The following is a 26,933-nucleotide window of genomic DNA, read 5'->3' on the forward strand; positions in this document are numbered from 1 at the left end:
CTCTTTGATTGTTGACTACCCCCTTTTGTAAGGTATGAGGAGAGAGCCATTGCACGGGAGGGAGGGGGAGAGGGGGGAAGGGTGGGGGAGGAAAGACGGTGTTTGACATATTTTTCTTCACCAAATATGGGGTAGTTGACGACCCCTCCTTCCACGACAAAATGATCTCAGCCCATATGCACTCTCCCCCATCCCCTCTATAAAAACCCCAAATAACTTTGCATCACATTCTCTCTATATCTCTCCCCCTCGCTCGCCTACCACATTAATCTCCAACATTCTATAAATCTCATCAATTGTTGATTGTCCCCTTTTGTAAGGTATGAGGAGAGAGCTAGCGGGGAAGGGGGTGTTTAACATTTTTTTCTTTACCAAGAATGCAAGCGTCAGCGACCCCTTCTTCGGTAACAAAATAATCTTCGCACATACACATGCTCTCTCTTCCACATGCACTCTCTTTTCCATCCCCTCTATAAGAAAACCTATGTAAGTAACATATTAATATCTAGCATATTAATTAATATACTAACTCATTAACATTATTATATTAACATATTAATTTATACTAATTTACTAATATATTAATTAATTAATATGTTAATTTATCTTTACTAAAGCAATCCCTCACTTGATTTTTGTTATGGCTGCTTTACCTCCCCCTCTTACCTTATTTTGGATCGTTGTTTGCATGAAAGAGAGCAATGACCCGATGAGTCTCCAAAGGACTCCAAGTTGCCTCCCCGACCTAGAGTTGGACATGCTTTCTCTTCCACTCTTACCTTATTTTGGATTGTTGTTTGTAGGAAAGAGAGTGATGATCGGACGAGTCTCCAAAGGACTCCAACTTGCCTCCTCGACTTATAACATGACAGGCAGTTGTCACCAGCAACGTGCAATCACAAGGGGGGAGATGCCCTCCAAGAGTAAGGGGAACAATAACATAAATGTGATCACTAACATCCATAGAGGTGCAAGTAGCCATTGTACTTACATATGGAGAAGAAGTGACATCAAGAGAAGGTGGACATGCTTTGACAACGTAGACAAGGATAAGAGATAGCTCATAGTATCAGAGAGTGATATTATCGTTATGAGGAGAGTGACAACCAACAAAGCATTGAGTTGTTTAGTGCACAACAAGGGCATGGTCATACACAAATCAAGAAGAAGTGAACACAAAGAATAGAAAAGGACTGTATGATAAAGGCTAGTTGGTAAGATTGCTCTCACAGTCACTTGCGATAAACATATTGTGCAACATTGCATCGAAGACCGATTGGAAACATTAATGATAAGTGGTTATAAGAGATGGTGACATGTTAATGAATAATGTTTTTATTTTTTACAATAATGTCAATATTACTTCATTGTTTTATATACATATAGACATCCATCCCTTTGCCACCCATTCCATTATATCATTTGGTTTCCATACCTATGATAAGACAAGTTATATCAAGGTACAAGAAAATCTCAAAGACTTTTTTCAGCAATGGGTATGTTAGTGGGATAGTTATATTCATAGTATCATTGGAGACTCCAAGGCACCAATGCAAGACGGTTGAGGATACAATTACAAAGGAGTAGGATCACCATTGGCTAAATAAGCACGAGGAGTTTGAAGGTAGAAATCAGTGGCACTGATTGGGCCTTTTGTCAAATTGTATGTTTTATGCTTGGGATAGTAACCATTAGTTTATAGCATGGATTAATGAGATACACACATGTGAGCGGCCCTAAACTGTAGGCCCTTGACATTTTACAATGTGTTTGTTGCATTTGCTATTGCTAACATATTTAATTTTTTGCAATAGCCTTTCCACATAACGTGAAGCGACATGTATGTGTTGATTGTTGCCTCATGAAAGTGGCAAGTGTGGTAGAGGGGAAGATTTTGACAGCTATATCTCGTACAAACACATATGCAATGGACCCTTATATTCTTGGAATGCCTTTATATACTAAATGTCACCCTCTTGAATAAATGTGCTTGAGACCCCGATATAGAATGTATATATGTTAGCACAAAAGGGGATCATCCATACCTCATATCCAAACCTTGTTTGTGAAGCAAGAATGTTAGGGCAAGCTGACCACACATCTATTTTTGACAAGTTAATGAATTATGCAAAGACAAGCCCTCACCATCTGGACTTGGCAAAGGTCACTCAAAACTTGAAAAATCGGGCAAAGAAAGGGGGGATATTGATCCCCATTGGCTATGCTGCATGGGGACAATATAAAAATAGTCATAGAACAATATTCCATTCTTTGCAAGCTCTGTCTTCTTTCTACCTTTGTACATCTCTTCTCCAATCAAGCCATGCATCACATCAATAACATCAACAAAAGACTCGACCATTTGCCATTCCTCGAGGTTAGAGGGATAGACATCTACAAGACAAATGAACAAATGTTATAATGGAAAACCTTAAACTAAGTTCAAGAAAAGAAAGACTTTAAGAATCAAATCCTTACAATAATTTGGCATATGCATTGGAAGATTTGAAGTTCTAGTTTCCAAATATAGCTCTCTATGCATAAACAGATGTTGCACTAGTACCTCTTTTATGCTATTCTTATTTAATCCAAGCTTGAAATATTGGATTTTACCATTCCAAGCAGAGATGAATGAGCTCTCATATCTTCGCCTTTTCCCACGTTTTGCGCATTGCATGGTGATCCAACTGCCTTTATTAAGGATTGTAGGAATCCATCTTCCATCTTTTTGGAATGAGTTAAACACTAATATAGGTGTGATTTGGGAGCTTGGACGCCTTGTTGAAGGTTGAATTTTTGTATCCATGGTAGAGAGAGAGAGAGAGAGAGAGAGAGAGAGAGAGAGAGAGAGAGAGAGAGAGAGAGAGAGAGAGAGAGAGAGAGAGAACTAAACTACCACGAAGAAGGGAAGAATACGAGAGGGATAAAAGAAATGAGAAAAAAAAATAAGTGTCAAGCTCTTTACTAATTTGAATTTAGATTAAACATATCATTATCATTAATCCAAATATATCATTAAATAAAAGTGACCCGGACTGTATATCATTAATACAAAGAATGTCATAATCACGAATATCGGAGGCTAAAAATAGATATTGATAACACAAAGTCCTAATATTTTATTATATATATATATAATTATTTTTATTTTTATATTTTTTAAATAAATCTTGCATTATATGGAGACTCCTATTGGTTTAGAGCACTCTCTCTCTCTCTGTCTCCTAATAAAAGGCATTTTTGATACCTCAAAACTCCCCTAATGACTTTGCTTTCATAAAGATCACCAATTTTTTCCATAATGCATAAGTACTGCCCTCAATGTCAATGACATTCAAATACATGTGCTTTAATAATGACAAAATGATAGTGAACTTGCATAGCTCATCAAGTTCTGGCCAATTCTATGCATCATAAAGATCAAGCTTTATGCTCTCTAACTTCAATGGCTTGACTTGCTGACATTTGCAATGAAATACAACATTTTCTTATTCTATGATTTGCCTTGAAGTTCTAGGCAAATGCATGAAAATTATTTTATAGCATTTGATACAGATGCTACTAGATGCCCTATCTAGGTTGCATTAATGTTGCACCAACGACATTATTGCATCTCAAAACATCCTCTCATCGATGTCACGTATAAATTTGTACGCCAGCATGTAGCTGATAACCATGGAAAGATGCAAATCTAACATATCAAGCTTAGTGCAATCAAGCTCGGCACCATCTTTGAAAACATGCCTCAATGAAGGAGGGTGGTGCTACCCTTTGTGGAGCAAGGGAAGGATGAAAGGCTACAAGTTGGATGGTGGGAGAGATTGGAGGGCGTGCTAGCAACATCAACCTAAAATGAATTGAAGTTTAGCAATGACCTTTTGAAATCATGAAAAGCCTCATCCGGGTCCTAGCTCAGTTGCACAAAAGCAATAGTATCAAGGTTGGGTGTTAAGGAGTTTGCATCAAATGCACATGCAATACATGGCAATGGAGAGCTTGTTGAATTGAGAGCTCATGGTAGCCTTTAATAAGAGGCCAAAGGGAAATGAAAATACATGATGGGCTATAGATTTTGGCACCTTGGCATGTTAAAATCCCAATTTCATAACCTTGGAAACATGATTGGATTATGTATTCTTAGTTCTATTTTATCAAACGATGCAAGTGGATGTCTTTAGCACATACTTGTGCAAAATATAAATACATGCTTAAGTATGAAACAACGATGTCATTAACGAATGCACAAACACACACATGAGGTAGGGCGATACTTGAGCCCACAAGAAATTGCTATGTTGTATTGCAAAACACTTTATCATATCAATGATAATAAAATTGCTAAGATGTGTTTGTGCACATCCAACATAATCCATATACATATATGTGCAACTTAATCACATTCATTAGAATGATGTCCATACATGTGTTATCAAGAGGAGCTACATGTTCATGTGAAGGACAAGAAACACGGATACATTGAAATGATCCATGCCAATTCAATTTTATAAAAACCAAACTCACCTGAGTTGTGGAGAATGTCTATCTCCATGTTTGTTGAGAGAGAGAGAGAGAGAGAGAGAGAGAGAGAGAGAGAGAGAGAGAGAGAGAGAGAGAGAGAGAGAGAGAGAGAGAGAGAGAGAGAGAGAGAGAGAGAGAGAGATGATTCTAACTACCCTGCAAAGACAAATGGCTAAGAATAGAATGAAACTCATTTAAGTGGGCTAACATGGAAGTGCCCTCCTTCATGCAAAGGCCCATGAGTTGCTTCAGCTAATACATCTGAGAAGTGGGGCTCTACTTATCATAGACATTGCGAATCTTTTCCCATAAGTCCCATGCAGACTGCCCAATCAGAGACAACATTATAGAACACATGCTTAGAGAGGGACAATATGATGGTGGACTTACATAGCTCATCTAATTTAAACGAGTCCTCTGCATCAATACATTCGGACTTGACACCCTTATGTTTCAAAGGCTTAACCTGCATTTTCTACACTAAAACTTGCCAAATTTGGGCCTTCTAATAGTTGTCATTGGTGCCATCTAGCTTATCAATATTAAAAATAGCACTATCATTGTAACTGCTAGCCATATTGAGATCAAGTAAATGCACAAAAAGAAAAAATAGGTTGTTGTAATAACCTAACCTCAAAACCACACTACCAGGTCAAGCTAAAGACAAGAGGAACTGCTGAACCAAGAAGCTGTCCATAAAGTATGAACAAATGATAATCGAACGAGAGTGATTGCCCTCATGAAAACTGCCAAAATCAGCAACTACAGTTTACTATAAGTAAGGTACACTAGTAAGAAAACCAAGCTAAAATTGAGCTATCACTGAGATAGGACAAACTAGAATTGTCATGTGATATCCTGCATCATGAAGAGTAAGTAAGAAATTCTAGCAACAGCATACATGAGACAAGCCCCCAAAGCTATCAACGACTGCAACCCGTCAATGTGGGATACATCAACTGGCATACCAATCATTCACGTAGCAGGTCTCCAAGTAATGGAAGAGACCAAAGGCACAACAAACTGAGCAAAATCTCAATAAAGATCCAAGACGTGTACGCATAGCTGGCAGTGACCTAATAGAGGTTGGTGCTAGTCCAAGACAAGTGTAAACTCAAATGAGCCCTCAAGGCATAAACTACAGGCATATAGCATGTAAAGAGAGCATGTGCATAAAGTGGATATCCCACTATGTCAAGAATCAAGCTCAACTATATAACCACGATCTCTATGTAACATCAAGCTCAATGAAGCGGCTCCTACACTGGAACAAATTTAGATGTAGAATGAGCAAGTGAAGTTCAGATACATCATGTACATAACATCAAACATCCAAGATCCAAGTTATACATCCAAAGCATCCACTATAACATCCAAGTAGATAACTGACAACCAATGTCAATGTCCAAAGCTCCAAAATATCAAATGCAAGTCAAAGGCGAAACCCAATGTTCGTCGAGCATAGGCAAGACATGTAGCATCCATTTTAGACATAAACATCCAAGAGGATTGCCCAAGTGTCATCCAAGGATAAGAGGTATAAATTGTCTCAAAGAATGCTTGTTGTAGGCAAATGACAAACAATGTCAATTAAAATGAGCTTCAATCACTGCTCAAAGGCATTTCGAAATCGTGACATCGCATGTGACATCGAGCATAAGCATCGGTATATCACTCCAAATAGTCAGTAAGCACCCAAGAAGCAATAGGCATATATTTCATTGACAATATAGCCTTCATCCCTGCTTATTATAACAACCAAATCTCTGTCAAACTGAGTGAGAATAGTGCTTAAATCAACTCCAAAATTATCTCCAATCAATTGTAAGAATCCTGGAATACATGTGCATCAACCAAGCATGAATGGGCATCATTTACGCATCACCACTAAAGCAAGAGGCATCAATGATAGGGGGCTAAACTGTTATTATAGCCTATAAACTATATAAGCACAGTCAATAGCTAAAATATAACACTCCAATGGAGTGCTCAAGTAGCAAAGGCCAATGCCAAGTGGGGTTGCCAAGGTATAGAGGACCACCTAGATGCTAGAGGGGCTACCAATGACAAAGGGGTTGTCAATGATTGTGGGGAGGAGTTGTCTAGATTGGCACAATCAGTGCAGGCTTGTCATGAATGGCTACTCAACATTTTGCAGGGTAAGGCTGGTTGGGGAGGGTTCTTCCCTTTATTCAAATGTCACTAGTTCGCCCCCTGTAGTGTACAGGTGTGCAAGTAACTAATACGTAGTGCGGGTACTGCCAATGTAACTAATACACGGGTGGCTAGGCACATGCACCTTTACCCCCAACAACAAGCTTGGCTAAAGTGGACAACAAGACTTTGGCCAACTTATTAGTAGATTGTAGACTAGAAATGCCACATCCCCAATGGAAAGAACAATTATTGGACGATGACAGGGAACAAGCGTAAGAATGAGAATTTCTACTACTTGAATTTCAAGTGCCATTTGTTTAACTACATGGGATGCATGTTTGAGCGTGAGTGAGCAATCAACCCACTAGCAGATGTCATCGACTATGATGGTCCAACAAGTTCAATAAATTGAAGCACTTTAGTTTTAAGTGAAAGTAAAATTGTGATTTGCTTTAAAATTGACTAAATTGAGCTTTTTTCCATTTAACAAGAGACTTGCCAACAATGCAATCGGAGGGCTCATTGAACATGTCAACTTCAGGTATCCCCAAATAGGACCAGAAGAGAGTGTAGGAGATGGACGTTGGTCTTAGAGCTACGAGTGCCGAGTGTGGCATGGAGTTGGTGGAGGATGGATGTATAAAGTGCCACAATGAAAGTTTGAAGGATACCAGGGAGACTATCTTAGAAGCTACATGAGTTTTATCAAGTTCCATAGGCACATCTATTGATAGATTGGATGACCGATTCTATTGATGTGACCATGTACTTGGCATTGTTCCAATCAATTTGAGTTACTCTTATGCTATGTTGGTTTATTGGTTACTCTAATTGTTTCTATATAGTATCTTTTTTAATCATCTAAAGAATCTCCCAATAAAGAACACAATGTTTCTAAATGAGTACAATTGAGCAAGTTGTTGTTAGTTTTTCAAAGACATTTAGATGAAGTCTCAATTGTATTGCGGCCTTGATGGTGTTTCGATTGTGAAACAATGCAACTTAATAATTGCATTATAAATATGTATTTATAGTGAGTACATCGTAGCAATGCTTATTTTAACAAGCATATCATAATCACTTGACATGTATTTTGGAGTTTTTTTGGTAGGAAAACAAATGGCCACTGTTTTAATTCAAAGGAAAATTTCCCCCTTTGTTCCTCTTGGTTACATTGCCTAAATCATGGGGGGATACATTTTATACTGTTATGAGTGTAAACATGGCTATTGATGGACTAGACTTATAGAGTGTAGAGGGTGCACTCTTAAATGAAGAGGTTAATAGAAAGAATATTGATACTTCCCACACCTCTCATGCTTTGACACTTAGAGGCAATAATGGTAGGATTGCTGTGGGAGAGACTCTCAGCAGTCTCATTCTCAATCACGTTGACAGTCTCACTATAAGTCCCATGGCCGTAAGTCCTCATTGGCTTGTCATTACTGTGGGAAACCAGGGCATATTTGGCCACAATGTCATAAAACGTGCAAGGACAAGTAAAATGAAAAAGGCAAGGGTAAATTACAGGACAAAAATGACAATTGCAGCATTATCCCTAGTAAGTTGGGTGTTAAGATTGAAGAGATTAATGTTATGCAGGCTGATTTTGATAATGATTTCATACTTGCAACTTCTTCTCTTGATACTTCACAACTAATTGATACTTTTTCAGGGTACAGTCAATGTTGCTTGATAGATTCAGGGGCTTCCTTTCATGTAACCCTTCATAGAGAGTGGTTATAATGTTGCTTCCCATTTTAATTCCCTAACTTATCATGCCGTCACCTCCAATATCATCATTGTCCAAAGCTTCACTTGCCATAATTACGCTCTTGCCTCCCTTGCTTTCTTATCCTAAATTGCCATATTAAATGATGATCAATCTCTAGTGTGCCTTGGAGACTCCCTAGGCTAGCATGGTGAAGCTTGAAGAAAAAGTAGTAGATGGTGCCCCTAGGCAGCCATGGTGATATTGGTACCATTATCCCTGTTGCAGCTACCTTTGCAATTGTCCCTGTTTAAGAAAAGTAGGATTCCAAGATAACCAAGTTGATGCCAGCACTACTATTGTAGATGGCGGAGGTCCCATTATTACATCTAAGGCAGAGGAGCCAACCAGATGAACTCCATCGTGATGTAGATGATGTTGCAATGATGGAGCCTCTTGTTGAGGAGAAGAAGATGAAGACGCTGTGATGTAGATGATGTTGCAATGATAGAGCCTCTTGTTGAGGAGAAGAAGATGAAGATAGTGAGAAAGACAAAGAAGATTAAGTAGAAGAGAAGAAAAAGAGGAACATTAACGTGTAGCACATGGAGATGTGGTGTTGGGGGAGAGAAGAGGAACTGGGTATTAATGGAGAGGACGTGTTGGGAGAGAGAATATATTTGTTTGTTAAGCTTAGTTTAAATTTTCCTTTTCTCCGCCACACATAGTTTCGGTGTACTCATAATACAGTAAAGAAAGAAAAGATGTCGGAATCATACTTGTGTGCTAATGCACGGTGCACATAAGGCAGCCATCATCGTGCATATAAGCTAGCCATCTACAAATGGTGGCTCCTTTACTTTGCAACGCAGCGCCATCGGTAATCTGCCAGTGGTCGCCCTCATGCCGCCATCGCCACCATAATCAGCATCACCACCACCACCACCACCTCTCTCTTATTTGCTCCCGAGCTCGTCCTGTGCTTCACTGCGCGCGCCGCGATAGCCCCCGCTCTGAAGATGACGAGTTTCCCTCATCCTCTTCTGCTAGCGCGCCTCATCTTTGCCAGGTAAATATCGTCTGGCCGTCTTTGTATTTGTCATTTGACTTCATAGGCTAGCAAACGGAGCACATGATCACCAAGGACTGGCCTGAGAACACGGACAAGAAGGACTTGACGTCCAAACTAAGAGCACCCGGCTCTGATACCCTGTCAAAATAAAACACACAGTGTGCAAACAACCACACGACTAACAACTGATACATGGACTCAGAGACGAGATGATGTGTAGGAAGAAATGGATAACCTCAACGAACAAACCGAGTAGCTGCTGAAGGAGCGGAGAACTGTTCAACGTCAAGGGTGCTAGCTGGGGGATGTGGGAGGAGCATGTTGTACTCCGACAGATCCTGACCTTAGCAGCTAGCCAAAAAGTTGGTGTTGGATGATGAAGATGATGCTGATTAGGTGCAAACAGGATGTGAAAGGCAAAACACAGTTGATTCAGGCTCATTGGAGGGTGTGCAAGCAGCACATGAGCCGATGATGACAGCTGATACTGATCCTGATCCCCAGTGCAAAGCGTAGCTGTGTCTGCAGTTGTGATGACCCTTGGGACTATCAAATTTCAATAGGCAGCAGGAGGAAAAAGGGCAGCAGCTGGATGACATTTGGATGGGGTTAGTCTTTGGGGCTGGAACTAGTAAACACAGCAATGTAACCGCCCAAAGATGATGGCAACTGATCACTGGCAGCAGTGGGAGATTGAGTGACAATTGTAGACCGCATAGCAATAGTCACTCGGGGCTAGATAGCTAGTAGAAGATGGCTGATGGTTGATACTTGCAAGCCAAGGATGGGCTGAATGGTTTATAGATGCAAAAGGATCCTCCCAACTTAGGGTTTTGCACGTGGGACAAAAAAACTCTCTAGAATCACTTCTTGTTTAATAGCACTTTTGGTAATTTATTGTTTTGGGACTGTTTTAAAGGGCTAATTGGTATGTAATGAAAATTTAGCTCAATACCCCCTCTCAAGCCCAAAATTGAAACTAGAGAGGGACTGTAAGAAAAGCTCAAGCCCATTTTCACTCCAATATGTCTCACCCAAAGTAACTAGGGTATTGAACAAAGGGTGCACATAGATTGCCCAGTGGCCTACCAAGACTATAGAGACAATGGTTATCTTACCAAGGGAGTCCAAGTGTTCACCCCAAAGAGTCCAAGGCATTGGACAAAGGGTGTTTGTTGGCTATCGAGTGGCCTACCAAGACTTGCAAAGGTAGATGAAACTACTAAAAAAAAAAGAGAGCAAAGAATGGATATGGTTTGCGGCCTTTCAAGTAATTGTGCACTGTGGGGAGAAGAAAAAGAGATGATTAAGTCTAATACATCACAAAACAAACAAGCTAACCCAACCACTGGAGGGTGTCAATGATGAGGAAAAGGGTGATGAAGTATGGTGAGGTGGTAAAGAACCATTAGTAGAGACAACTCAAGATTTTCCGAGGTATGCTCTACAGAATGACATGCATAGAGTAGTGTGCTATACAATGAGAGTATGCATGCAATAAGTGTCACTTGGACAGTGTTTCTCGTGGAAAAATTGTTCACTTGCCCAAGTGCCCTTGTATAAAGATGATGATGATTATGTAACACAAAGGGGAGGTACAACAAGGAAGGGAGGCTGATATTAAAGATAAGTGCAAAATCATGTAGAATACTAAGAAAGGATACGAAACCCCTCTCAACCTTGGATATCAAGGCCGAAGGAGGAAGAGGAGCTTGATATCAGTCTTTGTGTGGTGTTGAGAACCATGAAGATGAGGATGATGCATTCTGACTGAGCAAGGTAGAAGTTACTGCCATGATAGCATCAAGGGAGATGTTGCATAATCTCGCTCTGGAGGAAAAGCCTCCGTATTGGGTAGAAGAGTAAATCTCCTTGTAATATGAAACCATGAAAGGAATGGTGTGCATCCCATGTCTCCATCCGAGGAAGGGCCAATATAAATCTATATATTAGCTCTACACTAAAATACAAAAATCTTATAAGAGATCAAAATCTACAAAATAGAGGTTAGTAGTGAGATGCTTCAATGCAAAATAAAACAGAAAAGTATAGCTAAGTGAAGGATGCGCAATGTGTGTGTATATGAGTGAATGCAATGGAAGACGAAAGACCTAGAGGAATGCTAGACTAACCTAGAGTGTCCGAAGGAACCTAGAGAAGTACTAGCCTAAGGGTGTGGCCACCAATGCGTATGGCCATCAGCAAGTCATGGCCAATGAAATGCATGCCAAGGTAGGTAAGTGTACCTAGGTTGGGGTGTAGGAGGAGGCCTCGGAATGAATGCAAATAGTGCAATGGGTAAGGAACCAACATACCAATTAGCTAATCCTTCAAGGGTAGTGAAAGATAGGGGATATTGAGGCTGTCCATGTGCCACATGTCGAGTGGCAATTGTGCCAGAAGTAGCAGATGGGGTAGCAGCGGGAGGCCTAGCCCCATAGGAGTGGAGGCAGTTCTAGAGAGAGTTGTATTTTGGTTTCTAGTCTATTGCCCTTCCATTTTCAGCATCGAGTTGATTTGCGTTTACATTTATATTAGGTTGTTTTTGTGTTTTCAATACTTTTCTTCATTAACCTCTAGTCTGATTGGTGGTTACCATACTCGGGATCTGTCTCCGGTGGATGACACACATTGACATCTCACTCAACTAGCTCCTACGAGAGCTACCAGCTGTTGGACAGCTCTACCCTTGAGCATATTGTATATTCTTTTCTTCATTTACAACATTCATTCATTTACTTCAAAGTCCTTTTTGTTTTCCACATGCAAAATCCTAATTTGGGAGGATTCTTTTGCATCTATAAATAGACAGATTGCCCACCATTCAGCCCAATCCGTGTGTGCAGGTTTCTTACTCCCACATGTAGATTTCAGCTATTAGCCACTGTCCCTTTACTGTCCAACCCTTGTCGACTGCAACACCATCCTCTCCGGCACATGGCATCTCCATTACTATTGTCGCCTTACTGTTCGGAGGCTTCATACTGCTGTGTTTTCAATTGTCAGCTATCACATGCAATTTGCTCATCATTGATACCTAGATCAGCCTTAGACTTGGCAATAGATTGATCTCCATTTGGCGATTGAGTCAACTTGCATTTTTGCAATTGTTATGGCTACTCGTATCATCCTTCACTTTCTTTGTTGTCGTTTGGGTCTTGTACTATCTTGGTGATCAGTGTTTTGTAGTTTCCTATATTCTAATATCTTCAACTAGTGGGTATAGCACTTGGGATTTGTCTTTGGTGGATGTCACACTCAGACACTTTTCAACTCTGCCCTTGAGCATTCTGCACATTGTTACATTCATTTACAATATTCATACACTTGAGAGTACTCTCTCACTTTCTCTCTCTCTCTCTCTCTCTCTGTGTGTCTCTGTATTTGTTTCTGTGTTTGAGATTTGTACATCATTGTCTAAGTCTTTGCGTTTCAATCGTGATCGTACTTTCTATGTTTCCTCAGTGCAAACCCTAGCATCCTTCACATGGTGTCAGAGCCGGTGCTCTTTTAAAGAGTATCCTGTGGTATTGTGGAGGCTTGGTTTTGTGCAAGATACATGGATGACACATAACCATTTTACAATCTTTTAGATTCCTTCTTCTTGGGAATCGGTATCCTATTATGTCTTATCAGGATTTTCCATCATTGGAGGCCATGGGGAGGTATTATGGACTCGATGAGGAAGACGACAATTTACCTTCACCCTCACTTTCTTCTCCTTTTCTTGACTTCATGACAAGTGAGGAGTTTGAAGAATTCATGCCCAACAAGTACGGTCTCTCCTACTAGCTTTTCTTCTACATCCGGATTGGTTGGTAAGGCTGGCCACCTTCCGATCAAGGACATACGGTATTTGGGACAATTGGTGAACCATCTTCTTCATCTCAACTAGGCCCAGTGTCAGGTTCATATAACCCCTTTGATTCATATGAATCAAAACCCTCACATGTTTCTCCTTTTGGTATCCTGAATGTGGATAATTTTTAATATGTCAATTTTAATCATGGAGACTCTAGACGCAAATATACATCTATAGGTATACTTGGAATTGTATATTCTGTTTCTTCTGAGCATGGAATTGGCACTTCTCTTTCACACTTTCCTCTTGTCCCACTCACATCTCTTGAATCTCTTTTTTTTGCATTTTGTATTTTTAGTGGGAGGCTTGGCGATAGCTGTAGACCATGTAGCAACAGTTGCTTGGGGTTGGACAGGTAGTGAAAGAGGACTGATGGCTGAAATCTACAAGACAAGGATGAGCCTGAATGGTGGGCAACTTGTCTATTTATAGATATAGACGGATTCTCCCAAATTAGGGTTTTGGTTGTGGGACATAGAAACTCTCTAGAACCGCTTCCTATTTAATCAAACTTTTGGTAATTACATGCTTTGGGGTTGTTTTAAAGAGTTAATCCTTATGGAATGAATAGAGAAGAAAGAGAACTTTGAAATGAATGAATCAATGCTGTAAATGAATGAGAGAATGCATAGAATGCTCAAGGGCAAAGCTGTCCAACAGTCAGTGGCTCTCGTGGGCTGAGGTAGGTGTTGATGTGTGCCATACACCAGAGATAGATTCTGATTGTAGCAGCTACTAGCCCTAGCAGAGGCTAATTGACTAGATGTAGATGCAAATGCAAATCAGGTGGATGTTAAAAATTGAAGGACAGTAGGTTGGAAATCAAAATGCAGCTGTCTCTAGGGTTGGAATTGACAATCGCAGCAATGTAGTTGCTTGAAGATGATGGCAGCTAATCACCGGCAGTAGTGGGAGATTGGGTGATAGTTGTAGAGACAACTAGTAGTAGTTGCTCGGGGTTGGACAACTAGTGGAAGAGGGTTGATGGCTGAAATGTACAAGACAAGAATGGGGCTATATGGTTGGCAGCTTGTCTATTTATAGATGTATAAGGATTCTCCCAAATTAGGGTTTTGCATGTGGGACATAAACTGTCTAGAACTACTCCTCATTTAATGACACATTTGGTAATCTACATGTTTTGGGTTTGTTTTAATGAGCTAATCGGTAAGTAATGTATTTTTAGCTCAACATCCCCTCTAAGGTCATGGAACTAGAAAGGGATTGTAAAAAAAAACTCATGCCCATTGTTACCCCAAGGTGTCCCACCTCAAAGTAGTTAGGGCATTGGACAAAGGGTGCATATCGGCGGCTGCCCAGTGGTCTACCAAGACTACAGATGCAATGGTTATCTTACCAAGGGAGCCTAAGTGATCACCCCAAAGAGGCCAAGGCATCGGATGAAGGGTGCTTGTGTCAACTGCCGAGTGGCCTACTAGGACCTGCAAAGGCAAATGGTGAAGGGAGTGAGCCCCAAAGTGGAAGCACAGAGCAGAAGCAAGAGCTATGGTGGAGAGAGAGAGAAGATGTGAGAACTCCAACAGTCATAATGTGTGACTGGCCTTCCCTTTATTCAAATGTCACTAAAAGAATAAAGAATGAAGTGACAGTGATGGGCGTCCACCACCTGCAGTGTAGAGGTGTGTGGGTAAATAATACATGGTGCGAGTACTATCAATGTAACTAATACATGGGCGGCTAGGCATAGGTGCATTTCCTCCCAACCTCCCACTTAAAGGCGAATGTGTCCCTAGTGAGGAGAGCACAGAAAATAGTAACAAAGTACAAATGCATATAAGTACAATAGAATGAGGAAAGACATCATCTTATGTAATGCCTATCAACTTCCTAAGGAAGGCAAAACGCTCCATTGAGAGACTTTTAGTGAGTAGATTTGTAGGATTTTGGTTAGTTGAGATTTTGACAAGCTCAATGGACTTGTCCTCGATGACCTCTTTGATAAAGTGGTAATGTATCTCAATGTGCTTTGTCTTTGCATGGAAGACCGGATCTTGGCCAATTGAATAGCACTCATAGAATCCGAATGTAGTATAGGGACCCCATCAATAATGCCAAGGTTTGCCACCAGACGCCACCATACGACCTAACCAGAGAGCCTTCTTGCAAGCCTTGTTAGAGAGTCATTTCTTGGACAGCAGAGTGCCACATCAACAGTATAGACAACTTGCAGGACACGTCGGCAGTCTGCGTAGGTGCGTGCAGGATACGTCAGCAGCCACGTTAGCCGTTTGCTCAGGTGCCACGTGGCAGCCTGCAGTCGGATAGTTTTTGTCATTATTTTATGTAGTCGGCTGCATTTATTGCAGCCAACTTGGTGCTGGGCACTATTTGTTTCTTGGCTATTTATAGTCAGTTTGTGGCACACTTTCAGATATTTTGATCGGACATCTGACAGAGTTGGTTTGCTGAGACTAATAGTGCGCGGGCTGACGGAGATCGAGGTTCTCAAGGTGAAGATATGCACAAATATTTTCTCTGTACCTGTGTATATTTCTGCAGTCCTATACAGCCTACTATACTGCAGATTTTTTGCGTTACACTTTCTTCTTTTCTCTCTCTCTCCTCTCCGTGTTCACTCTCTCTCAGTCTGTGTCCTATGCTTTTGCATCACTGCACTCTGACATGGTATCAGAGCGGTGAAATCGGACGGATTGATTGAAGAACCTACGCAAAGAGGAGATTTCAGCACGATACAAGGCTGCGTTTTCAGCATTCGAGGGCGAGCAGGAGGGCTGCCCATTGGAACAAGGTTGAAGCGAGTGTGGGTGTGTGGGGAAGGAGTCCAACTGGTGAATTTACTGCAGGTTATTACTGTTTGAAGGGGAGGAAGGCTGTGTATTAGGCCTTCTACTGCAGATTTTACATTTTCATCGCCTCTAGCGGTTGAAGAAGGTTCGGGAAGCGGAGAAAACAGCCCTAACAAGTTGCGTTTACATAGTCAGTGGGGCTGATTTTGCTTTTGTGTAGGCATTGCAGGTGAACATGTCTATAGAGACTGATTTGGAGTTCTAAGCGATCATGGACATGAAGGTGCCTGTCCTACTGGCTCTTCCATTAGATTAGAAGCTTGATGGTGACAATTATCGCATTTGGCAGGTGATGATGTTAGCCATTCTGGAGTCTTATGATTTGGGGGAGCTTGTAATGGCGGAGATCAACAGGCCCTCGGTAAGAGATGAGTCCAAACTCTCTTCCAATACTCGTCCGGAGTTGACCAAGGCCCAGTCTCATTGGGACAAACTGAATGCTAGGATTCGTTCTTTTCTTTTTTTGTCTTGCACTACAACCGTGATAGCTCACATCGAGCACTTGACGGTGGCTCGAGAGATATGGTTGGAGCTTGATCAGATGTATAACCGGATGACCCTGATAAAGAGGGTTTCTTTGGAGGTGCAGATGTGGACATTGTCCATGAATAAGTCTTCTTTGCTTCGGGAACATATCAACAAGCTTCGGTAGCTTTAGATGTAGGTTCAAAATGTGGGGAAGCCTATTTCCTCCGAAGACATGACGATCACTTTATTGTCCCAGTTTCCGCCACGATTCGGTACCTTTTATTCCTCTCTTATTGCATCAGGGCGGGAGTCAACTCTTCGGTGGAAAGAGTTGGTTCTTATGGTCTTGGACCAAGAGGAATAGTTGAAGGGACAGAATGCTTCCAAATCGGAGGCATTGGTTGGTGGTCAAGCCTCTCAGAAGAAGGGGAAGTACCAAAAGAAAAAGGACAACAAATCCAAGAAGGACAAGAAGAAGAAATCGATTTGCCATATTTGTGGTAAGACTGGTCATTGGAAGAAGGATTGTCTCGACAAAGACAAGAAGGATACCAAGAAGAAGGACACGAAGGATTTTGGAGCGGTGGCTGCACCCTCATCAGCTGCTTTTCTACACTTAGTAGTCATTGAGGACTTTACACCGAAGACTTCTGATGCTGCGATGACAACTCCCCAAGTTCGTGAGTGGATCGTGGATAGTGGTGCCTTACGGCACATGACTCTTTCTCCCGTTGGTGTTGCCCATTTGCGACCTTCGCGTGGGCAGATTCTCATTGGAGACAGCTCTTCTGTGTCTATTGCTGCGCGGGGCGAGATGCAGCTGATTCCAGATGGACGTGGTGGTATCCACACTTCTGAGGTGTTGCATGTGCCAAGCTTGGGGTATCATTTGCTTTCGGTCCATAAGATTTGTTCTCTTGGTCTCTTGGTGGAGTTTGACAATGATGCTGTTCGAGTCCTTGATCGTGGATTAAGGAAGGTTCTCTCTTCTGGGTATGAGGAGAATAGCATATACAAATTGAAGTCTTCTATAGCTCTTTATCTCTCTTCTTCTCACCTCTCAGACACAGTTCGAGCTATGGTATGCTCGGTTTGGCCACCTCAACTATGAGTACCTTCGGAAGGCGTTGCGAGGATTGTTTGTCCGTGGTTTGCTGGACATAGCGGTGAGCCATCAGCCATGTGTCTCCTACATTCGTGGAAAATTGTATCAGGATGCGATTCCCAACAAAGATGCGAGGCAGTTTACATCCCTTATGGAGCTTGTATCAGTCCGATATGTATAGTACTAGTCGGCTGCATTTAATGCAGCCGACCTGCCATTGTTGGGTGCATTCTTTTCGGCTATTTATAGCCGATATTCTGCACAGTCTTCCACACTTCTGTTTGCAGATTATAGGCTGGAGATTCGCGCAGACTGCAGCGTACTTCGAGGTGGACAGCAGATTGCATCGTCGAGGTGGAGACACGCAGTCCCACGCACTGCGCCCGTGTACATATCTGCATATCTTTGTGTACAGCACACTTTATACAGCAGATCTTCATCTTCCACTGTCTCTTTCTCTCTCTCTCTTCTCTCCGTGTTCACTCTCTCTCTCAGTCTTGGTTCCACGCTTCCGCATTGCTGCACTTTGACAGCCCATGAAGAAGTGGAGTAGACCCAAGTCCGTCATCTCGAACGCCTGATGTAAAGCTGCCTTCGTCTCTTTGACCTTTTGTGCACGATCACCTGTGACAATCAAATCGTCAATATACAACACAAAAAGCACACAACTAGCCTCGGAAGTGTGTACATAAAGCTACGGATTGGCCTTGGAACGCCGATATTCCAACTGTGATTGAAGGAACGAGTCAATCTTCTCGTTCCATGCACGCGGAGCCTGCTTGAGGCCATACAAGGCCTTCTTTAACTTGTAGACCTGCCCATCTGAAGTTCCAAAGCCAGGAGGCTGCTCTACATAGATCTCCTCCTTCAAATCACCATTGAGGAAGGCCGACTTCACATCCAACTGGTAGACAGGCCATCTCCTATGGCCAGCCAAGGCAAGAACAGCTCGAATAGTCGCCATATGAGCAGTGGGGGCAAAAGTGTCATAACAATCAATCCCTGGGTGCTGTGCAAAACCTTTAGCAACAAGGCGAGCCTTGTGCTTGTCCAAAGAACCATCTCTAAGGTACTTAGTCTTAAAGACCCATTTGACGCCAATCACCTTTTTATGAGAGGGGTGAGGCACGAGATACCAAGTGCCATTTCTCTCAATAGCCTCCAACTCGGCTTCCATAGCTTTCTTCCATGGTGCGGATTGTAAAGCCTCCTTCATGGAGGTGGGCTCTCGATCCTGCATAACACGGGTCATCAAACAATAGTTAGAGCAAACAAGCTCCGTAGAATGTGCTGGTGCCTTCGTGACCGCCGCGGACCATTCTGCGATCCCCACTCCTCAGGGACCCCCTCGAGCCCAGAATCTCGGAGTGTGTCACGGGCCCAACGAGGAGGAGGTAGGACCTCTCCCCGTCGCTCTCCATCAATTGAAGACTCTGGGATATCCACCGGTGGTAACTACTCGGGGGTGACCGGTGGAACAGTAGACACTCTGTATCGGAAACAGAATCGAAATCAAAAGGCGCTGGCTCCAAAGGAATTGTCTCAGGAGCCCAACTCTCCCCTGGATCTCCAAGAACGGGATGCTCCTCACCCGCAGCTATGGCTAGAACCTCCACGAACCGCACATCTCAACTGGTGTACACATCCCGCTTGACGGGATCATACAAACGATAGCCTTGGGATTGAGAGCTATAGCCAACAAACACCTGTCTACGGGAAGCCGCTTCAAATTTATCACAATGAGTCTTGGGAATGTGGACATAGGCATCCTAAAATAAGAAACATCGGGCTTAGTCCCAAAGTAAGCCTCAAAAGGTGTCATCCCATCAACGGCCGAAGTGGGGGATCGATTAAGGATGTGGACTGCAGTAGCCACAGCCTTGGCCTACAGAAACTGAGATGTCGGTGCTCTATCATGGTGCGCGCCAACTCGATTACACTTCGGTTCTTCCATTCAAGAATGCCATTTTCTTGAGGAGTGTTGGTGTTAGCAAACTCCTGGTGAATACCTTTATCTGCACAAAAACGAGCAAACTCATTAGAAACAAATTCACCACCCTTGTCGGATCGCAAGGTCTTCAATCGCCGGCTGATCGGTTTCCCTCAAAGAGAAGCCAATCCTTGAAGTGGGAGAAAGCCTCTGACTTCAACGCCAAGAAATAGGCCCAAGTCATCTTGCTATAGTCATCTACTATCAACATGAAGTACGAGCTCCCTTTCAAGGACTCGTTCTGCATAGGGCCACAAAGATCCGTAGATACAAGCTCCATCGGTGAAGTAGACCGCCGCGAAGCTTTGTTGGGAATCGCATCCCTATGCTGCTTCCCACGAATGTAGGAGACGCATGGCTGTTGGCTCACCACTATGTCCGGCAACCCTCGAACAAGCTGTCCACGTGACGCCCTCCGAAGATAATCATAGTTGAGGTGACCAAACCGAGCATGCCATAGCTCTGAGTATGTCTGAGAGGTAAGAAGAAGAGTAGGGAGAGCGGTAGAAGACGTCAATTTGTAGATGCCATTCTCCTCATATCCTGATGAGAGAACCTTCCTTGACCCACGATCAAGGACTCGCACCGAATCACTGTCAAACTCCACCAAAAGTCCAAGTGAACAAATCTTATGAACTGAAAGTAGATGATACCCTAAACCTGGCACATGCAAGACCTCTGAGGTATGAGTACCACCACGTCCATCTGGAATAAGCTGCATCTCACCCCGTCCTGCAATAGATACCGAAGAGCTATCTCCAATGAGAATCTGCCTACGCAAAGGTCACAACTGGGCAACACCAACTGATGGAGGAGTCATGTGCCGGGAGGCACCACTGTCAATGATCCACTCTCGAGCCTGGGGAGCTGTCATCGCAGCATCAGAAGCCTTCGGTGTAGAAACCTCAACGATTGCAAGATGAAGAAACGCAGCTGATGAGGGTGCAGCCACCGCTTCAGAATCCTTCGAGTCCTTCTTGTTGGTGTCCTTCTTGTCTTTGTCGGGGCAATCCTTCTTCCAATGGCCGGTCTTACCACAAATATGGCATGTGGATTCTTTTTTCTTGGCCTTCTTTGACTTGTTGTCCTCCTTCTTCTTCTTTTGGTCCTTCCTCTTCTTCTGAGAGGCTTGACGTGTCAAAGTTTCCGACTTGGAAGCATGCTGTCCCTTCAGTTGTTCCTCTTGGTCCAAGACCATAGGAACCAACTCTTCCCACCGAAGAGTAGACTCACGCCCTGAAGCAATAAGGGTGGAGTAGAAGACACCGAATCGTGACGGCAACTGGGACAAGAGTGTGATCGCCATGTCTTCGGAGGAAATCGGCTTCCCCGCATTCTGAACCTGCATCTGAAGTTGTCTAAGCTTGTTGATGTGCTCCCGCAATGAAGAAGACTTGTTCACGGACAAGGTCCGCATCTGCACCTCCAAAGAAACCCGCTTTACAAGGGTCATCCGGTTATACATTTGGTCAAGCTCCAGCCATATCTCCCGAGCCACCGTCAAGTGCTCGATGTGGGCTATCACGGCTGTAGTACAAGACAGAAAAAGAAAAGAACGAATTTGGGCATTCAGTTTGTCCCAGTGAGACTGTGCCTTGGCCAACTCCGCACAAGCATCGGAAGAGAGTTTGGACTCATCTCTCACTGAAGGCCGGTCGATCTCCTGTACAAGCTCCGCCAAATCATAAGACTCAAGGATGGCCAACATCATCACGCGCTAGATGCGGTAATTGTCGCTATCGAGCTTTTGATCTGCGGGAAGAGCCGATAAGACAGCACCTTCCGATCCATGATCGTCTGGAACTCCAAGTCAATCTCTGTAGACATCTTCACCTGTAATGCCTTCACAACTTAAAAGCAGCCCCCTCTGACTGTGAAAACGCAGCCTGCTAGGGCTCTTTCTTCCGCGTCCCGAACCTTCTTCACCCGTCGAAGGCGATGAAAAAGGAAAACCTGCAATTGAAAGCTGAAAACACAGCCTTCTTCCTCTTCAAACAGCAGTAAACAGCAGCAAATCCACCAATTGGACTCCTTTCCCGCGTGCCCACGCTCGCTTCAGCCTTATTCCGATGCGTAGCCCTCTTGCTTGCCCTCGAACGCTAGAAATGCAGCCTTGTGTCGCGATGGAATCTCCTCTTTAGGAACGTTCTTCACTCAGTCAGCCCTTCTTCACTGCTCTGATACCATGTCAGAGTGCAGCGATACGGAAGCGTGGGACCAAGATTGAGAGAGAGAAAGAGACAGTGGAAGATGAAGATCTGCTGTATAAAGTGTGCTGTATACAAAGATATGCAGATATGTACACGGGCGCAGTGCGCGGGACTGCGTGTCTCCACCTTGACGATGCAACTTGCTGTCCACCTCGAAGTACGCTGCAGTTTGCACGAATCTCTAGCCTGTAATTTGCAAACAGAAGTGTGGAAGACTGTGCAGAATGTCGCCTATAAATAGCCGAAAAGAATGCGCCCAGAAATGGCAGGTCAGCTGCATTAAATGCAGCCGACTGGTACTGTATAGGACGGATTGCCACGTGGTTGGCCGACTGGTCAGTCCGACCAGACTGCCACGTGGCGCTTGCTTGGCCAGGGACTCTGATCGCTAACACTCTGAAGGGGAGCTTGTACTTCATGTTGATCGTAGATGACTATAACATGATGACTTGGGCCTGTTTTTTGACATTGAAGTCGGAGGCTTTTTCTCACTTCAAGGATTGGCTTCTCTTTAAGGAGAACCAATCTGGCCGGCGACTGAAGACCTTGCGTTCAGACAAGGGCGCTGAATTTATGTCTAATGAATTTGCTTGTTTTTGTGCAGGTAGGGGCATTCACCAGGAGTTTGCTAACACCAACACTCCTCAAGAAAATGGCGTTTTGGAGTGGAAGCACAGAAGTGTGATCGAGATGGCGTGCACCATGATGGAGCACCGATATACACCTCAGTTTCTGTGGGCCGACGCCGTGGCTATTGTAGTTCACATCCTCAATCGATCTTTCACTTCGGCCATTGACCGGATGATACCTTTTGAGGCTTACTTTGGGACTAAGTCTAATGTCTCTTATTTCCGGATCTTTGGGTGTGACGTCTATGCACACATTCCGAAGACGCAGCATGACAAGTTTGAGGCGGCTTTTTGACGACAGGTTTTTGTTGGCTACAGCTCCTAGTCCCAAGGTTATCGTTTGTTTGATCCCGTCAAGCGGGATGTCTACACGAGCCGAGATGTGTGGTTCGTGGAAGTTCTAGTCCGAGAGGGAGGTGAGGAGCACCTCGTCCTTGGAGATCCAGGGGGGAGTTGGGCTCTCGAGATAATTCCTTTGGAGCCAGAGCCCCTTGATGGAGATTCTTCTTATGATTCAGAGAATTCTCTTTCATCGGCCACGTTGGTGGAGTTGCTGCCGGTGGATGTTCTTGAGTCTTCAGCAAATGGAGAGCAACGGGAGAGGTCCAGCCTCCTCCTCGTTGGGTCCGTGACACACTTCGAGATTCAGGGATCAAGGGGGTCGCTAAGAAGTGGGAACCAGCAGGATGGACCGCGGAGGTCATGGAGGACCCAGTCACATTCTACAGAGCTTGTTTGCTGTAACTATTGTTTGATGACCTGTGTTATGAAGGATTAAGAGCCCACTTCACTGAAGGAAGCTTTGCATTCTGACCATTGGCGGAAGGCTATGGAAGCCGAGCTGGAGGCTATTGAGAGGAATGACACTTGGTCTCTTGTGTCTCGTCCCTCTCACAAGAAGGTGATTGGTGTCAAGTGGGTCTTCAAGACCAAGTACCTTAGCGGTGGTTCTTTGGACAAACACAAGGCTCGCCTTGTTGCTAAAGGTTCTGCTCAGCGCCCAGGCATTGATTTCCATGATACTTTTGCGCCTACTGCTCGTATGGTGACTATTCGCGTTGTTCTTGCCTTGGCTAGCCATAGGAGATGGCCTGTCTATCAGTTGGATGTGAAGTCGACCTTTCTCAATGGTGACTTGCAGGAGAAGATCTATGTTGAGCAACCTTTTGGCTTTGGATCCTCGGATGGGAAAGTTTATAGGTTGAAGAAGGCCTTGTATGGCCTCAAGCAAGCTCCGCGTGCATGGAATGAGAAGATCAACTCGTTTCTTCAGTTGAGGTTGGGATATTGATGCTCCCAGGCCGATCCGCAGCTTTATATGTGCACACTTCCGAGGCTAGTCGCGTGTTGTTTGCGTTGTATGTTGATGATTTGATTCTGACAGGGGATCGTGCCCAGCAGGTGCAAGAGACCAAGATAGCTTTACATCAGACGTTCGAGATGATGGATTTGGGGCTTCTTCATTTCTTCTTGGGTCATGAGATTTATCAATCTCAGAGGGGGATTTTTATCTCTTAGTAGAGATACATTCAGGAGCTCTTGGTGACTTTTGAGATGGAGACTTGTCGGTCCATTTCCACTCTTATGGATCCGAACTGGAAGGCGACTTCACACTCTGATTCTCCCTTGACGGATGCTCCCCGCTACCGCTAGTTGCTTGGATCCTTGATTTGGCTCCTCAACACTCATGTTGATCTTTGTTTTGCTGTGGGTCTTTTGGCGGGGTTCATGAGTGAACCCAAACAGGTGCATTGGCAGGCTACCCTGAGGATTCTTTGGTATTTGAGGGGGACCTCTGACTTAGGGGTTTCTTATCTAGCAGGTACAGATGCTTTTGATCTTGTTCTTGCAGGTTGGAGTGACTCAGATTGGGCTGGTGATGTGGACCAATGGAGGCTTATACCGGCTATTGTTTTACCTTGGGTACAGGTGTTATCTCTTGGAGTAGCAAGAAGCAGCCCACGGTAGCCCTTTCTTCTATTGAGGTGGAGTATTGGGCTGCGTCTTCCACCACTTATGAGGTTTTGTGGCTTTGGAGATTATTGGAGGAGCTTAGCTGTCTCAAGACTCGTCCTACTCTACTACGGTGCGATAATGAGAGTTGCATTGCCTTGGTACGGAATCTTATATTCCATGCCTGGACTAAGCACATTGAGATCCAGTATCACTTCATTCGGGAGAAGTTTTTGGATGGGACCATTGATGTGGAGTACTGCGAGACGGAGGATAATCTTACCGATTTGTTCACAAAGGCGCTTCCCCAGGCTCTTCTTCGGCAACATGCCAGATCCCTCAGTCTTTTGACCTGTCCAGGATCTGAGAGGGGATGTTAGAGAGTCATTTTCTGGACAGCGGAGTGCCACATTAGCAGTACGGACAGCACGCAGGACACGTCAGCAGTCTGTGCAGGTGCCACGTGGCAGCCTGCAGTCGGACAATTTTTATCATTATTTTATGTAGTCGACTGCATTTACTGCAGCCAACCTGGTGCTGGGCACTATTTTTTTCCTAGCTATTTATAATCAGTTTGTGGCACACTTTCAGATATTCTGATCTGACATTTGACAGAGTTGGTTTGTTGAGACTGACAGTGCGCGGGGTGACGGAGATCAAGGTTCTCAAGGCAGAGAGACACGCAAATATTTTCTCTGCACCCGTGTATATTTCCGCACTTCTATCACTCCTATACAGCCTACTATACTGCAGATTTTTTGCATCACACTGTCTCCTTTTCTCTCTCTCTCTTCTCTCTGTGTTCACTCTCTCTTAGTCTTTGTCCTACGCTTCTGCATCGCTGCACTTTGACAAGCCTCAGTGGCTGCAACATACTCTGCCTTTGTAGAAGATAGGGCCGTGCATTTTTACACCCTAGACATCTAAGAAATAGCCTCTCCAGCAAAGGTGAAGATAGCCAGAGATGGACTTTCTATTGTTTGCATTTGTTGTATAATCAAAGTTTGTGTATCCCATGACTCTTGTATCTTGGCCCCCATAATAGCAGATGCACATAGTTGCTATGCCTTTCAAACACCTCATGATACTCTTGATGGCATCCCAAGTTGTCTGCTAGGTGTAGCCATATAGCGTACCACAACTCCCACTGCATGAGTGGCTATCATGGCATACATCAAACTGCTCATTGCGGATGCATAAGGGATCTTGGCCATCTCGGCCTTCTACTCATCAAACTGTGAACAATTGGCTTGACTAACCTTCACGTGAGAAGGTAAAGGACAGCCAATAGGCTTAATATCCTACATATAAAACCGCTCAAGGACCATCTGGATGTACTCCTTGTGTGACAAGTGAAGGAGCCCTTAGAGCAATCGCACGTAATGCGCATCCCAAGAATATGCGAGGCCTGTCTTATATCCATCTCAAAGCTCTTCTTGAGTTGACCTTTCAAGGCATCCAACTCAGCATGAGCACTTCTAGTAATCAACATATCATTCAGGTAGAGTATCAAAATCGTAAGGCTGCCATCACGAGCCTTCTTTGTGTATAAACACGGATCCATATCACTATGGGAATATTTTTGTGAATGCATAAAAGCATCAAACTTATGGTACCATTCCCTAGGTGCTTGCTTAAGGCCATAAAGGCTCTTTCTCAATTTGCACACCAGGTGGTCCCTGCTAGGTTTTGCAAAGCTCTTAGGCTGCTCCATATAAATCTCATCATACAAGTCTCCATGAAAAAAAGGCGTCTTGACATCCATTTGATAAAGATCCAAGTCAAGTTGAGCAACCAAATAGTACCAAGTATAGGATAGTCATCTTCATAACAACAAGAGAAAAGACTTTAGCAAAGTCCACACCATGCTCTTGCTTGAAACCCTTAGCAACCAATTTGGGCTTGTATGCCGAGTTGGGGAGCCCAGGGATACTTTTCAACTTGTACACCCACTTGCATGGCAAAGCATGCTTGCCACTAGGCAAAGGAACCAAATCCCACGTATGATTTTTCTAGAGTGAGTCATATTGTGATTGCATGGTCCTCTCCCAAGAGTAACTATCACCTTTGCGTATGGCCTCATCATAGGTAAGAAGCGCACTAGCGTCTGTCACTATAACATAATCCATAGAGGGTGCAAAAAGCTCGGACTGTTCTCTATCTCTAGTAGACCGCCTCAAAACAGGCTGTGGGGCCTGGACATCCTGTGGAGTATCAAGGACTTGCGCCAGTGGAGCATTACCTGCGCTGCTGCAACCTGTCTAGCTGGTTGTACAGTAGTGGGAGGCTTCTCTTGAAATATCACCTTGTGTACCTCAACAACATGCTCAGATTGCTTATGCATTTCTCCTCATGGAAAACGGCACTATGATTGCGGATAACCTTTCGAGCTTGCGGATCCCATAGGCGATAGCCTATCTCACTTGCATC

The 26,933-nt window shown here is 43.7% G+C and overlaps 1 protein-coding gene across 4 annotated transcripts in view; it reads left to right on the forward strand.

Moving 5' to 3' along the window:
• The first annotated feature begins 9,100 nt into the window (after positions 1-9,100).
• LOC148037715 (CAAX amino terminal protease family protein) overlaps positions 9,101-26,933 on the forward strand; it is a 41,649-nt gene continuing 23,816 nt past the window's right edge. Inside the window, exon 1 of one of the 4 annotated variants that reach the window (XM_087676661.1) lies at positions 9,101-9,455. In XM_087676661.1, the coding sequence (XP_087532787.1) occupies positions 9,231-9,455 (225 nt within the window). In that variant the 5' untranslated portion in view covers positions 9,101-9,230. The remainder of the gene's footprint in view (positions 9,456-26,933) is intronic. The other 3 variants (XM_087676659.1, XM_087676663.1, XM_087676662.1) reach the window with 3 other exon arrangements.

The sequence above is a fragment of the Lygodium microphyllum genome, chromosome 4 (genome assembly GCF_053477565.2).
Source record: "Lygodium microphyllum isolate KBCC chromosome 4, Lygodium_microphyllum_v1.1.10, whole genome shotgun sequence".
NCBI lineage: Eukaryota > Viridiplantae > Streptophyta > Polypodiopsida > Schizaeales > Lygodiaceae > Lygodium > Lygodium microphyllum.